Below are 14379 nucleotides of genomic sequence, written 5' to 3'. Positions count from 1 at the left end.
GTCATTCGTACGATTTGCAAAAGGCCCTTGGCCAGGGTGTCTGGGCAGCTTACAGTCAACTGTGAGCCTTTGAAATTCTGGGGAGGGGAAAACTACACTCAGCTTCCATGCAGAGGCGCTGGGCAGGTCCATCGACTGTAACTCGCGGTTTTTAAAGGCCCTTCTGGACTTTCCTCCTTCACTTTTGTTTTTAAGCAGAACTGCAGGTTGGATCAGATGGTTTGGCAAGGCCCCTTCCTTGCTGTGCCAGTGAGCGCCCTGGGTGAGCTAGCGGGAGGCCCCACCAGCACCGGAGTTGGGCCGGGAAGATAGTGAGGGGAGCATCGAGCTTTAGGGATGAGGATGAGAATGGGGTGGGGCTTGCTGCTCTCCTCCCTGCACGCCCGCCCCCACCTTCCACCTCGTCACCCCCATCGCTGCCGACCCCGAGCGTACAAAGGCAGTGCCCGAGGATCCCCTGCAACCACGGGCTGGATCGTGGCCCCTGGTCACCGGGAGTGGGAGTCACCGTCTCCCCTCTCTGGGCCTCAGTGTCATCTGTAAAACGAGGGCAGGGAACTGAACGGTCTCAAAGCCTCTGCTGGGTGTCCTGTCTCCCTCAGAAATGTTAAAGACAGCAGCACACACAGTAAGTGCTTCATGAACGTGCGGGCCGCCTATGACCAGTGTCTAAGCAGAGGAACCCCTTTCCCCATCGTTCCTGCTCTGTGCTAACGGGACCCGTGTATGTGATAGTCACTTTGGAGAGTGTCATGGAATCTGGCTCGATGTTTGAGGAAGGTGATCTCAGGGAAGTGAACACCTGCCCAGTCTCCCCCAGCGACAATGCTGGGGCCAGAGCCCAGGCCTCCCACCACAGCCAGGTGGGCTGCCCAGTTGGGGAGGTAGTCCTGTGGCCAGGAGGATGCCTGGCCGTCCGTGGCTTCTGGGCTACCCACATGGCCATGAACAACAGACCAGAGGATGAGGAGACACACTCTGTGCTCAGCCTGGACAGCGTGGAGCCAGCAGACGAGCCCGACGGCAGCCGTGTGTCCACAGGCTCCTGCACACCGGCTGCAGGTGAAGCCGTGTCAGAGCCCCGAGCCTTGGCTCCTGCCCAGCTCACTCCTGCGCTGTCCAGCTCAGACTCACGACAGCCCTTCTGGGAGGGCGGTGAAAGCTCCATGCCACAGATGAGGAAACTGAGGCTCAGAGAGAGGCACGGCTCAGAAGCGGCAGGGTGGGGACTCAGACACAGGTCTGGGTGACCCGTGTCTGCAGGCGGTGGCTCATTTGCCCTCGTGTCTTTCAGAGCTGTCCTGCCTCTGTGCCCGTCTCATTCTCCAACCTCCCCTGGGTCGGCGCCAGGTTTCCAGCTCCCCTTTGCCTGTAAATGCCGTCATATGCCTCAAAGGCCTCCCCTCGGCAGCTGGCACTTGCCCCGACGCTGCCTTCACCCAGCATCTGCCCAGTCCCTGTTCTGGAGCCTTCTTTAGGTGTGGCACGTTCCCCCCATCTGCTGGCCGGGGGGTGGAGTGGGGAGGTGGGCCTTGGAAACCGCCTGGAGCCCTTTGCAGCCAAGCTGTTGGGCAAATTCTGCATTGTGTCCTAAGCCCTTAAATAAGGAGCTGGATGACCTAACCTCGGTCAGGCCTGCCCGCTTCTTTCACAGCGACGTTCTCACAAAGCCTCACAAGTCCCATCAGCCCCGTTCCATAGATGGAGAACGTGAGGCACAGGTGACTACCGAGTGGTGTGGCTTTAATCTCAGCGCTACTGGAATTTGGGGCTGGACAATTCTTCGTGTGGGGCTGTCCTCTGCGTCATAGGCTGTTTAGCAGCCTCCCTGGCTTCCACCAGACATCGGCAGCACCCGTGTTTCCAGACGCTGCCAGATACTGCCAGGAGCGGGGTCCCCGCCCCAGCTGAGAACCACTGCTCCAGGGAGGGGCTTGTCCTGGTAGGAGACCGCCCCTGGCCTGAACGCATGGGGGTTAGGAAGCCTGCCGCTGTCATTGTGCCATCCCCAAGCCCAGGGGTCTGCTGTGCAGACTGCTTCACCCGCCTTTCTCCCTGCTCCGCCTGAGGATGGCCATCCTGCCCTACCTACGTCCTCTTGCTAGTGCTGGGGTGGCCCCACCCCCCTGGGATGTCCCTCATTGGCTTGAGAACTTCAGCGCTGGAGGAACCCCCTCCACCTTTTCCAGATGGGGATGCCGAGGCCCAGAGAGAGGGAAATTACCCAGCCAATGACATCAGTGGGGTCAGAGTTTCAACCCAAGCATCTGACTTCAGTCTAGCCACTACCACCAACCCTACCTGGCCCAAACACAAAAGGGCCTTCATGTTCCTAGAAAAGTCCTTGATTAGAGGTAGAAAGGAAAATATATATATACACATGCTAGGCCCTCTTTCCCCTTCCTGAAGCTCTGGCAACATTTCACACATCACCTCCCACCCTACCTCCACCCCTCCCCTCGCAGTTTTCATGTGCACTTGGCTGAGCCGAGGACGAATGGGAACACCAACAGGAGGACTGCAGACTCCAGCCTGACCCCCAAGCATCATTACCGTCCTGCTTACTCACCTCCAGCAAGGGGAGCCTCACTCCCTCCACTGTCAGCCTTGATCAATAATAATCCTCTTGGCTGACACTTTGTTAGTCTTCTGAGAAAACTGCCCAAAATGGGTTCATTTTGACCTAGCTGCTGCTTTGTGTAGCACAAAACAAGCCTTATGTCTCTCCATATTTGCTAGGAGAGGCACCTGCCAGCTCTCCTCCTGCCCAGAGATGGCTTTTTGTCATGATTTGCTGAAGGCCTCACCCTAAGCCTCCAGATTAGAGCTTGAGAAATGCCTGGGCGTCTTGGGAAGGCTAATCGCAGCCGATGTGTTTATTGAAGGTCTAATTATTTGGCTGTAAATCAAGTCCTTTGGCTCAGCAGCGCTTACATGCAGACGTCTGTTCGTGGTGACTTGGCAGGTGTGTCTGTGGCTTGTCACAGTGAAGGCTGTTTCAGAAAGCAGTGGGCATGCAGGTATTGGCTGTGTGACCTCTTAAGACCCTTGCCCTAGCTCCCTTGACTCTTAGAACATCTCAGCTGGAAGGGAGCTCCGTGCCCCCCACCCCACGCATTGCACAGTTGGAGAACCCCATCACACAGCTAGGAGGACTCACGTCCTGGTCCACTGGCTTGGAAAGCCCTGATGTCCTCTCACTGTGACCTGGGCAAGTTGCTTCTCCCTCTGGTTGTTGGTCATCTGTGCCGTGGGTATCCTGCAGATAATGCCAGCACTCCCACTCTGTGAAGCCACAGGTTGGTCCAGTTGTGGACCGAGGGCCATGGCAGCTCTCACTGTTGGACAGCTTTGTGTCCAAGCTTCCAGACCCTGTGCTGAAGGTCACAGCATGTGCAGGTGGGAGCCCTCGGGAGATGTTGACCAGGTGCTGTCCCCTGAAGGCCCCATCGCCTCCGGTCTGGATATTTCCCGCAGCAGGCCCAGGCTCTGCTCAGAGCATGCTTCTCTGCAGGCCTGCCCCAGTATTTTGGAGTGGTTGCCCCTTGCTCACAGGTGTGGCGAGAGGAGTTTCTCTACAGACACCAACCCAGCAGAATGTCCCATCTCCCTGGAGGTCACAGAGCAGGCAGGAGGGAGCAGAGGTTCTGAATCACAGAGCCATCTGCTTGTGGAGGCCGCACTGCCAGCCGTGGGGCAGGGCTATGGCAGGAACTACCTGTTCCCCAGGCCCCTGGCTGTCCACAGAGGTAGGAGGTGTCTTGCCATGGTCGCCCTCCAGCCCGGCTCCCTGGGGATGCTCCCTGGCCCAAGGTCACAGCAGAACAGCATTAGAGCCAGGCCTAGAACTGCGCCTACCTCCCCCCGCCCACTGATTCAGCATAAACGTCCGTGTCCATCTCTGCCTGACTTGAGTGACGCCTGTGGGGACAGAAGGACCCAGTGGGCTGGTCTCATGCTCCGAGGGCTCTGAGGGTGAGCGCAGGTGGCCATTGTCATGCTCATGGAGGGCAGGGGACCTGTGACACCTCCCTCCCCTGAGAATGATCCTGCAACCAGTTGTTGAGGGCATCTCAGGTGCACATCTCGTTCTTTCTTTCCTCTCACCAATCTTGCCCCTTTGCACAATGTGAGATTCAAGTGTTTAATTAAAATGACCCCCACGAGAAGGAGAAGAGATGCATGCAGCCACTTGGAGATCTGTCTGGCCCCAGAGTGGGGAAGGCCGGGCCGGGGCCCTCAGGAAGCCCAGGGCTTCAGGAGGGAACTTGCCTCACATTCTCGTTTCATTTATTTAGGTCTGGACAGGGGCCATGGGCCAGCTCGGTGGTCCCAGGAATTATTTCTTTTAGAATCCCAGGGAAAGAGGCAGTTTTGGCCCATTCTTCCTGTGGCCTCCGGTGCCAAGACTTCTGCACCCCTGCAGGGGTGACTGAGCCTCTGGGCAATCACCATGGGTCTGCCCCTCGCCAAGCTTGCTCTGCTGGTCATCACTGGCTCGACCTGGGACTAGCGCTGACCAGACAAAGCAGCCACTGTCTGGCCTCAGAGGAGGCAGCTTCGACCTGGCTTGGCCACACTGGGAGACACGGCAGAGGGCCACCAGCCTGCCCTCAGGAGCTTATAGTCCAGAGGGGAGGATGCATGGGGCCTCGGTTCCCTGGCTGAGGGCAGACTCTCGCTAGATAGCTGCTGGATGGATGGACAGACAGATGGATGGACTGCCCAGCTGTGTGCCGGGCATGTACGGAGGGCCAGAGGGGAGTAAGGCTTGGCCTGCCAAGAAGTGTCACGATGAACAGACGGGGTTCCTGGCCTCAGGAGCTCGCAGTGCTGCAGGGAAGCCACACCTTGGGTCAGAAGGAGTCTGAAGGCCCAGCTGGATCCAGTTGGTTGGCTGGCTGAGCAGGGGAAGATGCGGCTGCAGTGGTAGCTTCAGGGCCCTGAGTGCTTACTCTAAGACAAACACAGACAGACAGGGAAATCCTGGCCCCACTGTGTCCCAGGGGACAAGGCACACAACTGCCCCTGGCCTCAGTTTCCCCATCTGTGAACAGTGATAGTTATACCATTTAGCAACGTTGCTGTGGGCTTAAATAAGACAGCGTGTGACCACAGCTCAGCTTGCTGCCTGGTGCACAGTGGAGGCTCCAGCAGGACGGGTGTCATTCCTCCTGTGGTGGCAGTGGGGAGCCATGGACAGTTTTGAGCTGAGGGACAATGTTCTGGGGCATCTCGGTCAAGACAGCAGCTCCTCAGCCACCTTTCAATAGAGGTGAACCAGAGATCGCCTCTGCATATGGATTCCTGTAACCAGGTCCTATGCACTAGTTCCAAAGGACAATTTCCTTGCCTTCTCCTGCATAAATATTATATGCAAGTATTTTTAAGTCATTTCATTATGAAAAGCGATTTGACATAACTATTACCCAGAATTCTTCATGAAATATGCATCAAGCAATTAGGTCTAAAAGCAAGAGGTGAGGCCTCGCCCCTACTCGGGCGGGCAGCTGCGGCTGAGTGATGTTTTATTAAAGGCCGTGATTATGAGACGAGGTGGGGCCTGTTATTAGGCCGGTGCACCCAGCGCATTGATAATCCTGGTGATGAGGAGGTGCTTTTTGTGATGATAATGAGCGATCTGAACGCATGACAGCACCAGCACCCCCAGCCTCCCAAGACTCATTAGACAGGTCACCTACCAGAGACGCCCCTAATTGTCACTTTGCTCTCACAAGATGTCCTATCAAAGGAGACGAGGCTGACGCAGGAGCTTGGCAGGCAGCGGCAGCCTGTCCGAGCTCCCCGGGGACCAGTGCCTTCCCAGAAGTGATGATGGGGTGGTGGCGTGCCCTGGGACCTGGCCCCCTGGCCCTGCATGCAAGGCCCCGAGTTCTGGCTGCAGGCACGGCCCACCTTGCTGAGTGCCTTGGGCAGAGTGTTGCTCTCTTCTGCAGGGTTCCCCAGGAGAGTGAGAGGAGACGGTTCCCAGGTTGATTCTGGCTCCCAGAGTGCTGTCCAGAGCAGCCCAGCACCCCTGTGCGTGTTCATTATCTGATCACCCTCTGTTCTCCCTAGAAATTTGGAGTCTTTCTCTTCTTATGCTGGGTGTCGTCTTCTGTGTAGAGCCGGAAGTCATTAAAGCCATCCCTGGCAGCTGTTTTTAAATCTTCACCTGTTGTTAGGTGGCATCTCACTCATGGGGACCTTGTGACTGGACCAGGTTACATTATTACATCATGTCTCTTGGGTGTGTGTTGACAAGGCTTTAACATGACCTTTGCATGAGTTGGGGTTTGACAGATTATCTTGAAAAGAAAACCTACTCACCTCTCAGGGCCCACCAACCCATGTGATGGACACGCCATCCCTGATCCCTGGGCTTGCGTGGAGGATCGAGGGCTATGGAGGACTCTCCTGGAGCCAGCTGGTGCTGAGGGCGGGAGCTGGGCTCTGGGGAAGGCTCCCCAGGGAGGGGAGCAGCAGTGCTGCTGATGCTGTACCCTGGGCCAGCCATGTCCCACCTGAGCCTCGGCTCGGCACACGGCCTCGCAGCCTGGCTCACAGGAAGTACCCAGGAAACATCAGGACTGGCGCCCGTAGGCAGCGGTGGAGGTGGCATGAGGCTGCCACAGGTCCCTTCCTGCAGGCAGCCCTCATGGAGCGGGCAGCAGATTATGCTTATATACACAGAATCCAGGACTTGAGGCCCAGAGGCACCCTCAGAGGTCATCCAGCTAGCATCCCCATAGACCCAGTGGGAGCAGGACGGCCTGAGGGGCAGAGAACCACAGGGTGCTGCTGGGCCCAGGGGGAAGGGCCATTCCTGCAGGGGCTTCCAGCATGAGGGGAACGGTCAGGCCATGGATGGGGAGTTATGGGGCCTCAGGTCTCTGCCTTGGTCTCTGAACTTCGTGACCAACCTGCCCCCTCAGTGCAGCCTGCTCAGGGTTGTCAACTGGCGTGCACTGAGACTGTGTCAGAGTAGTGAACAGGCCTGGGGGCCAGGAGGGACTTCAGGGGGCGCTGGCCGCTGCCCCCTCACCCATGCCTGTTGAGGTGGAGATGTCTGTGTGGAGTCTCTGTTACCTGGTGGCCATTCCTAGCTGGTGGCCTGGGAACAGGCCTTCAGCCTCCGCCTCTGGCTCTGTCAGCCATTGCCACCGTCCCTGCCCACTTCCCTTGCTGGGGGTTTTAAGAACAACCGGTGTGAGGAGGTCCTGTTAGCCCGTATGAGTTACTTTTCTTAACCTCCTTAACACTTAAGGCAGCTCCCTGCAGCCACACCCCTCAGTGCTGCAGAGCTCTGGGGTTCAGACTCGGCTCAGGCTGGGTGCTGTGATCCCGTCTACACATCCTGTGCTTGGCACCCCCAGCCATGGATCTGTGAGAATCATGAAACCCAGTGGTCTGGCCCCCCAAAACATTACCCCACTGGACTCACGCCGAGAGCTGATGTGCCCAGGGCCACAGCCACCTGCGTCTCCAGCCCACGCCCTCCTGATGTGCACCCCATCTCAGGCAAAGCCAAGCCCCGGCCTCCTAGAGCACAAAGCTTTTTACCTAGACCCACCTTTCTTAGCCACACAATTCCCGTGTCCCATTCCAGCAATCCCAGCCCTTTCTAGGCCGGCACAGACTTGGGGTCTCTCCCGGGTGGTAAGTAGCTGAGTCTTCGCTCCAGTGGGGTTGGGCGTTTCCTGCTTAGCTGACACGGCCTCCTCTCCGACAGCTTTGCGCAGGCGTGGCGTCTGCCTCTCCAATGTGCCAGTTCTCCAGCGAAATGACCCTTCACTGAGGAGCAGAGCTTGCCTCAGGCTCTGTAATTAGAACATTGTCAGCCTTAAAAAATCTTGATTTAAATTTCAGTGCTTTACAGGAATTATTCTCTCTTGAAACATAATTGCTCTCCGAACGATTTCCGTTAAGCCAGGGTGACATCTCTAAATACACTATTATGAGTAGATGTATTGTTCAGGGGCTGCACTTGGTTAAGCATTTGCTCTGCTCATTTGAAAGTGTCCTAGAGTCCAAATGGACGCCTGACCAGAGCGGGCGCTGGGAACATGAGGACCCCAGTCCTGACCAGAGGAGGTGTGTGCCAGCCCTTCACTGCCTCACAGGGAGAGAGCTGGCGCTCAGAGAGCCTGCCAACCTGTGTCCTCATGGAGCTCTCCACCTCACCAGGGGTGGGCCTTGGCCTCCTGGAAGCCAGGCCCCTAGGGCTGGTCACAAGTTATCAGTGCCCAGGGATGGGCTCTGGAGAAGGCAGCAGTAGGTTGGAGCCCCAGCTTTCTCACTAAGTGACAGACAGTAAATTGGACTGTGCTTTGGAAACCAAAACTCCCACAGGTATGGCGGCAAAATCATAACAGCCAGGCTTGGAGCAGAGTGGGCGGGAAAGGACAACCTGGGCAGGGGTAGGCTCCCAGAGGGGGAAGTGCTCTGATGCGACCAGAGCCCCGTGGGGGGTCAGGGGAGAGGTCCACTGGCACCAGACGGAAGTGGCGTGACCTCTGCTGTCCATGAGCTGTGACCCACCCAGCTGGTGGGCTGCAAGGGTCCTGGGGCACAGGGCTCTGCTCTGATCTCCGAGGAGCCCACCCACTGCCCTTCTCAGCAGATGCCGGGCACAGAGGCAGCCCTGCCCTGTGGAGCTCTCAGGGGAGTTGGAAAGATGGATAAGTAAGGGCAGTTCAGGAAGGCAAGTGCTGATGCAGGCGTGAGTACCCTCTGTGCAGTCAGAGAAGGAAGGAGCTCTGCCTGAGGGAGCCTGGAAGACTTCCTGGCAGAGGAAACACTCAGGCTGGACCTTGGAGAAGGAGGCAGGGTGTACTGAGCAGAGGGAGGAAGGCAGAGAGGCAAGTGCCTGTGTCAAGGCAGAGCCGGGAAGAGCATCCGATCGTCCCACGTTCCATTGGCCGAAACTAGTCACATGGCTACAATGCCTACAAGCGAGGCCGGGCAGCCCGTCCTAGTGACAGTTCCTTGCTGTCCAAGGGGAGCATCAATGGTTGGAAAACAGTTTGCCTGTCATCCCTGCCTCTGTTTCCTTGTCTGAAAACTGGGGCGATGACCCTTGCCCTTCCCACTTGTCAGGCACTTAAACTTACTTTGTGCCTCCAGGTAAGGCTTAAATACTTGTGCATCAATAGCGGGAAGAGGGGCCGAGTTTGGGGTGGCGGTCTCTTTCCTGAGGAAGCCCTGCGAGCTCTCAAGGGCAGAAGGTGCGCCTGCAGCTCGTTTGCTGCTGTGTCCTGGTGGGTGCTGGGATCCGGGCCCTCAGGGGCAGTTGCGCTGGTCCTGGCTCCCAGAGGCACTACTGGCAGCTGCTTTGTGGCAGGGATCTCTTCTGTCAGGCAGTGAGGAGTCCTTGTACCTTAGCGGGAATTTGGCCAGAGGGATAGTTCTCTGGGGTAATGAGGATGAGACACACACTTGTTCAGAGCAAAATTGAGTGGCTCTCTGAGAAAGTGCTTTCGTACTCCTCAGCCTTCCCACACCTGTCCCGGTCCCCTGGTCCTGAGCGACACGGCTGCCTTGGCCTTTGTTGCTCTGCAGATCCTAATAACTTCTGTGTTCTGTTCACAGGAGCAACCAGGGCTTTATGCACATGAAACTGACCAAAACCAAAGAGAAGTACGTCCTGGGTCAGAACAGCCCCCCGTTTGACAGCGTCCCAGAGGTCATCCACTACTACACCACCAGGAAGCTGCCCATCAAAGGGGCTGAGCACTTGTCGCTCCTCTACCCCGTGGCTGTGCGGACCCTGTGAGCAGGGCGCGGGCCGGCCCGCCCAGTCCAGCTTGTGTCGTGTGTATGGTACTAGCACACCGCTGCATGTCTCTAGAATGCTGTGGCCACTGCCGGGCGGAAGAAGGCCCCATCCAGACGAGGGCCGCCCGCCACCAGCCCCACCCACCCCCTCCTTGAGTTTCTGTGAATTAAAATATTTGCAAATCCAAAGAGATGCCTTCCAGGATGAACAAAGGAGAGAGCTCCCAGCGGGGGGCAGGCGCTCCCTGGGCAGCGGCTCTTTGTTCCCCAGCTGTCAGTCACGAATTCACACCTGCGTCTGGGGCACAGTTTTCCCACCAGGCCCCCCTGGTGCTGGGAGCCAAATGCTGGGGCTTCAAGACCCCACAGGGGCCCCGGGCCCTGCCTCCCCCTGGTGTGTGTGTGTCTGTGTGAGTGTGAGCACATACGGGAGAGAACGTGGTCACGCACAGAGGTGAGTAAGCCACTAATCCACTTGTAGTCACTCAGTGTAATCATTAGATCTTCAAGGAATCGTTGTGCCGTCGAAAAGAGGATTCAATTATTTATGAAGAGGGTGTGTAAATAAAATAGTCGTTTAATATATGTTCTTATCCCTTTTTTTATGGACCACAGAGGGTTTCTGAGGGGCAGTGCTGACCTGCTGTTTCATTCCCAGAGCAAGGTGTGTGTCTGGGCACCTCCCTAGGGAGGGAGGTGGACAGAGGGCTTTTCTTTGCTCCCTGAGAGTCAGCCTGCAGGAAGGTGCAGCTACACCCTGCGTTCAGGCTCTCCCTTCTGCCTACAGCAGCCCAGTGATGGCCAGTCTGCGCTAACCCCTCAGGGGCACAGCACCCGGCAATCCACAAAGGGCTCTCCCCATTATTGGGTCTGTGCCACCCTGTAAGGCATTTAACATGTGGGGAAAGGGTGGCTCAGAGAGGGAAAGTAACTTACCCAAGGCCACACAGCTCATAAGCAGAGGAGGCTCATGTGCCAGATTAGCAGGCTCCATAGCCAGTGCTTCGGCTCTACGTGGCCTCATTGTCACCCTGCTCCTGGGGGGGGGCAGTCCTGCCTCTCGGGGGACATTGGGGCTCTCTTGGTTGTTCACACTGCCTCCACACAGATAAACCACCCCACACACTGCCACGTGCACCTCAGTCTTGCCCCGTCCTTGGTGGGAGAGGGAGTCTCCCCACACGTTCAGGGCAGACCCTCGCTGGGCTGTGAGGTTATTCAGGTCCCCTGCCTTTCCCACCCACCCACCACCGCACACCAGGGAGATGCAGATGCGGGCAGTAGAGCCGTACCCAGCAGCATGGGGCACAGCTCCCGTCTGCGGGAGCCGGTGTGAGGGGTCACAGAGCACGTCCCGCCCGCCCAGCTGGCCTGATGGAACTGTTCTCAGCGCCAAGTGAACACCACGAGCAGGCTTCAGGGATGCTGCAGGCTCATGGGTCAGAGCAGAGACCGAGGCCCAGCAGAGGAGGACTTGTCACGCCGCCCGTCTGGCCTGAGCGGAGCGGAGCGGGACTGAGAGCCAGGCCCTTCCGGCGGCTACCGTGGATTTCAGCGATTGTAGCCAAAGCCGTTTCCTTGGCAACTGGTCTTTCTGCCCAGTCTGCCCTTTGGGTCGTCCTGCCGGGTCCTTGTCTGTCGGTCCAGGCCACAAAGGGACCCCCTTTGTGGGTCCCAGGCCAATCATCCTCGGTTACCACGCTGGCTGCGGCCAGGGTCTAGTCTCCCCAGACTCAGTCCTGACCTTTCACCTGTTTGCGTTTTCCAAAACATCCTTTGAGGCAAGAGAGGACCTGGAGTGACTCAGGCTTTCCTCTGTCTGTCTTTTTTTTGGTGAATGAGAAAATGAGTGAGGAGGTGGCCCTTGTCCAAACAAAAGTGCCTCAGGAGCCTGGACCCCAAGGGCGCCGTCAGAGGCGGGGACCTGGGGACAGCCCCCTGAGCAGGCGGGGGGGCGAGGCTGCACCAGCCCCTCTCCCACCATCGAGCCCAGCTCCCTGGGGCGCCTCCTGAGGCTGCAGGGTGGGCAGGACGGGACCCCCCCTCAGTAGACAGTCTTCCGAGCAGGTCTCTCCTCAGAAAAGGCTGCGCCTGTGGTCCCAGGAGGAGCCGAGGCCTGTGCTCTGTGAGGGGACGCCTGGGCCCTCCTGCGTCTCCCCGAAGCTCCCCTGGGAGGCCCGGCCCCCAGCTGCCCTGGGGCCTGAGGCCGGCAGAGGAGCCAGCCTACAGGATGGGAGCTGCTGAAAGGAATTTTTTTCCTTAATTTTATGAACCTCTCCCTCGTCTTCCTCTAATTGTGACCATTTCCTGTGTCGGCATGTATTCATGTTTTCTTGGACATCTAACAATTGGAACAGCTTTTCCCTTTCAGAAAGGCTCACATTCAGGTTACTGGCGTTGGTTTGGTTTTTGTTTTGGCTTTTTTTTTTTTTTATCTGCTGCCAATTAATGGAGGAAAGAAATGAACTGGATTTCTTTGAGGGGAAAAAAAGCTCCCTGCCACACAATGTCCCGCCCTCAGCATTTTGTCTCAGAACACAACCTCCAGCCACTCCCCGGCCCCGTCGCTCAGAGCCACAGGGCTGTTGGGCTTCTGTGGTTTTCTTCCTTGCTTTCCCTCCTCTCTTGGCTTCATTATCGACCACAATGCCCTGACCACTTCAGCAGCTCTGTCCTTGAGCGCCAGGGAGCCGAGGGCCTCTCAGGCAGGCCCCGAACAAGGGGCACCCACAGAAAGAAAGGCGGCTCTGCGGGGAGAGGGGCACAGCAGCCCTTGCCGGGCACGGTGGAAGGCGCTGGCTCCTCGGGAAGGCTGGGCCAGTTCCAGCCCAGCTGCGCCCCCTCCTGGGGCGGCGCGTGAGCAGAGGGACCTCGAGCCCACCCCCAGCAGGGGCCGCGCAGTCCCAGGGGCAGCCCTTGGCAGACGCTCTGCATCGACTGCTCTCCCAGGACCCCAAGATTCCCTTTGAGGATTTTGAACACCAAGCTCTGGCTGCTCTCCAAGACGCTCACTCTCTCCAAAGTGGTTAATGTCACTTGACCAAGGGCCCAGCTGGGACAGATGGCCAGGCTTACCGTTTGCTCTCACAGACTCTGGGGACGGTGCATGCAGAAAGCTGGCAGACAGGGCGGCTGGCGTTTGGAGTCAGCCATGGTTTCCTATGAAGGGTCCTGGCTGGGTCAGGCGGCCGTCCAGCAAACTGCCATGTCCATCGCTTCACCTTTCCAGAATCAGTTACCAGCAAAGACCAAGTGGGGCAAGTTGTCCAGAGGGAGCTGGCCCAGCCTAGAGCCTGAGACGGAGGAGCGCCCTGCACGCCAGCACCCGCTGGGCACAGCAGCCCCCAGCCTCTCCTCCCTGCTCCTCGGGGCTGTCATGTCACTGCCAGGAGCCTCGTCCCAGCCACCTACTGCTAAAAAAGTATCCTGTAAAGATCTAGTTCTGTGCGATAAACTGTGTAATAACATGTCTTCAATGTGAAGCTTATAATATACACGTGTCTTGTTTAAGTGTACCTCACCGAACATGCATGTTTTATTTCTTTAAGATGCAACCGTGGGGGCTGGCCCCGTGGCCGAGTGGTTAAGTTCGCGCGCTCTGCTGCAGGCGGCCCAGTGTTTCCTTGGTTCGAATCCTGGGCACGGATACGACACCACTCATCAAACCACGGTGAGGCAGCGTCCCACATGCCACAAGTAGGACCCACAACAAAGAATATACAACTATGCACCCGGGGGCTTTGGGGAGAAAAAGGAAAAAAATAAAATCTTTAAAAAAAAAAAGATGCAACCGTGTGCTGCAGGAGTTTAGGAATTTAGTTTGCTTGCCCCCTGCCTGCAGAGGCTATGGCTCTGCCATCTTCCCACAAAGGGGGATTGTTACAGGAAAAAAGGGACCTCCCTGCCTCCCATTAGGAGGAAGATGGAGCCCTAATGAGCTCGCTAAATGGAAACTAATTAATTTGTTCAGCAAACATTTGAGTGCCTACTGGGCCTCGGGCCGGTGGACACAGAGGTTGGTGGGGCCCAGCCCCTGCCCTCAGGAAGGTTCCCGTGGTGGGGAAACAACCAGGCGAGTGCCCGTGAGTAATCGAGGGAGTCCGGGGTGCTGAGGGAGCCCAGATGAGGAGACTTGAATCTGTCTGTTGGGCCTGGAGGATGAGTGGGGAGCCTGGAAGGCTGGGTGTTCTGGGCAGAGGGAACAGGTCATCAGGGAGAGGAGGACAGGCCCGGTGTGGCGCAGCCTGCCCAGGAGGAGATGGCAAAGCCGACAGCCTCCACGGGCTCCATCCTGTGGTGGCAGGAGAACAGAGCCGGGCAACGGGAGGGGCGTTCGTCTCTTTGAGCCGGGAAGCAATCTTGGTCTCTCTGAGGACTTTGGGAGATGCTGGCCTCCGTTTTCTGGAGCAGCGAATCCTTAAGGAGAGGCGGGCAGGGCACCCCTGGCACACGGTCTCTGTCCTTGGCCCTCACACCGTCAGCGTGAGGAGGTCATTATGCAGCCTGAGGCAGGGCGGGCCTGGAGGGTCTGTGCTCCCCCGCCTCACACACAGATCAGCACCTGAGGACACACAGGGTCCCCCAGCACAGCAGGGAGCCTGC

General features: G+C 57.6%; 1 protein-coding gene and 1 long non-coding RNA gene across 2 annotated transcripts in view; one reads left to right on the top strand and one right to left on the bottom strand.

The window, feature by feature from the left end:
• SHB (SH2 domain containing adaptor protein B) overlaps nucleotides 1–10362 on the top strand; it is a 131618-nt gene extending 121256 nt beyond the window's left edge. Inside the window, exon 6 of the mRNA XM_008536889.2 lies at nucleotides 9592–10362. Within this exon, the coding sequence (XP_008535111.2) occupies nucleotides 9592–9775 (184 nt within the window). The 3' untranslated portion in view covers nucleotides 9776–10362. The remainder of the gene's footprint in view (nucleotides 1–9591) is intronic.
• Nucleotides 4131–14379, bottom strand: part of LOC139079591 (uncharacterized) — a 19950-nt gene continuing 9701 nt past the window's right edge. Inside the window, exon 3 of the long non-coding RNA XR_011533334.1 lies at nucleotides 4131–7820. This is a non-coding gene — a long non-coding RNA (uncharacterized lncRNA). The remainder of the gene's footprint in view (nucleotides 7821–14379) is intronic.

This window comes from Equus przewalskii, chromosome 26 (assembly GCF_037783145.1).
Source record: "Equus przewalskii isolate Varuska chromosome 26, EquPr2, whole genome shotgun sequence".
Classification (NCBI taxonomy): Eukaryota; Metazoa; Chordata; class Mammalia; order Perissodactyla; family Equidae; genus Equus; species Equus przewalskii.
Note: the sequence above shows the minus strand (reverse complement) of the source record. Positions and strands in the feature narration are given on the sequence as shown.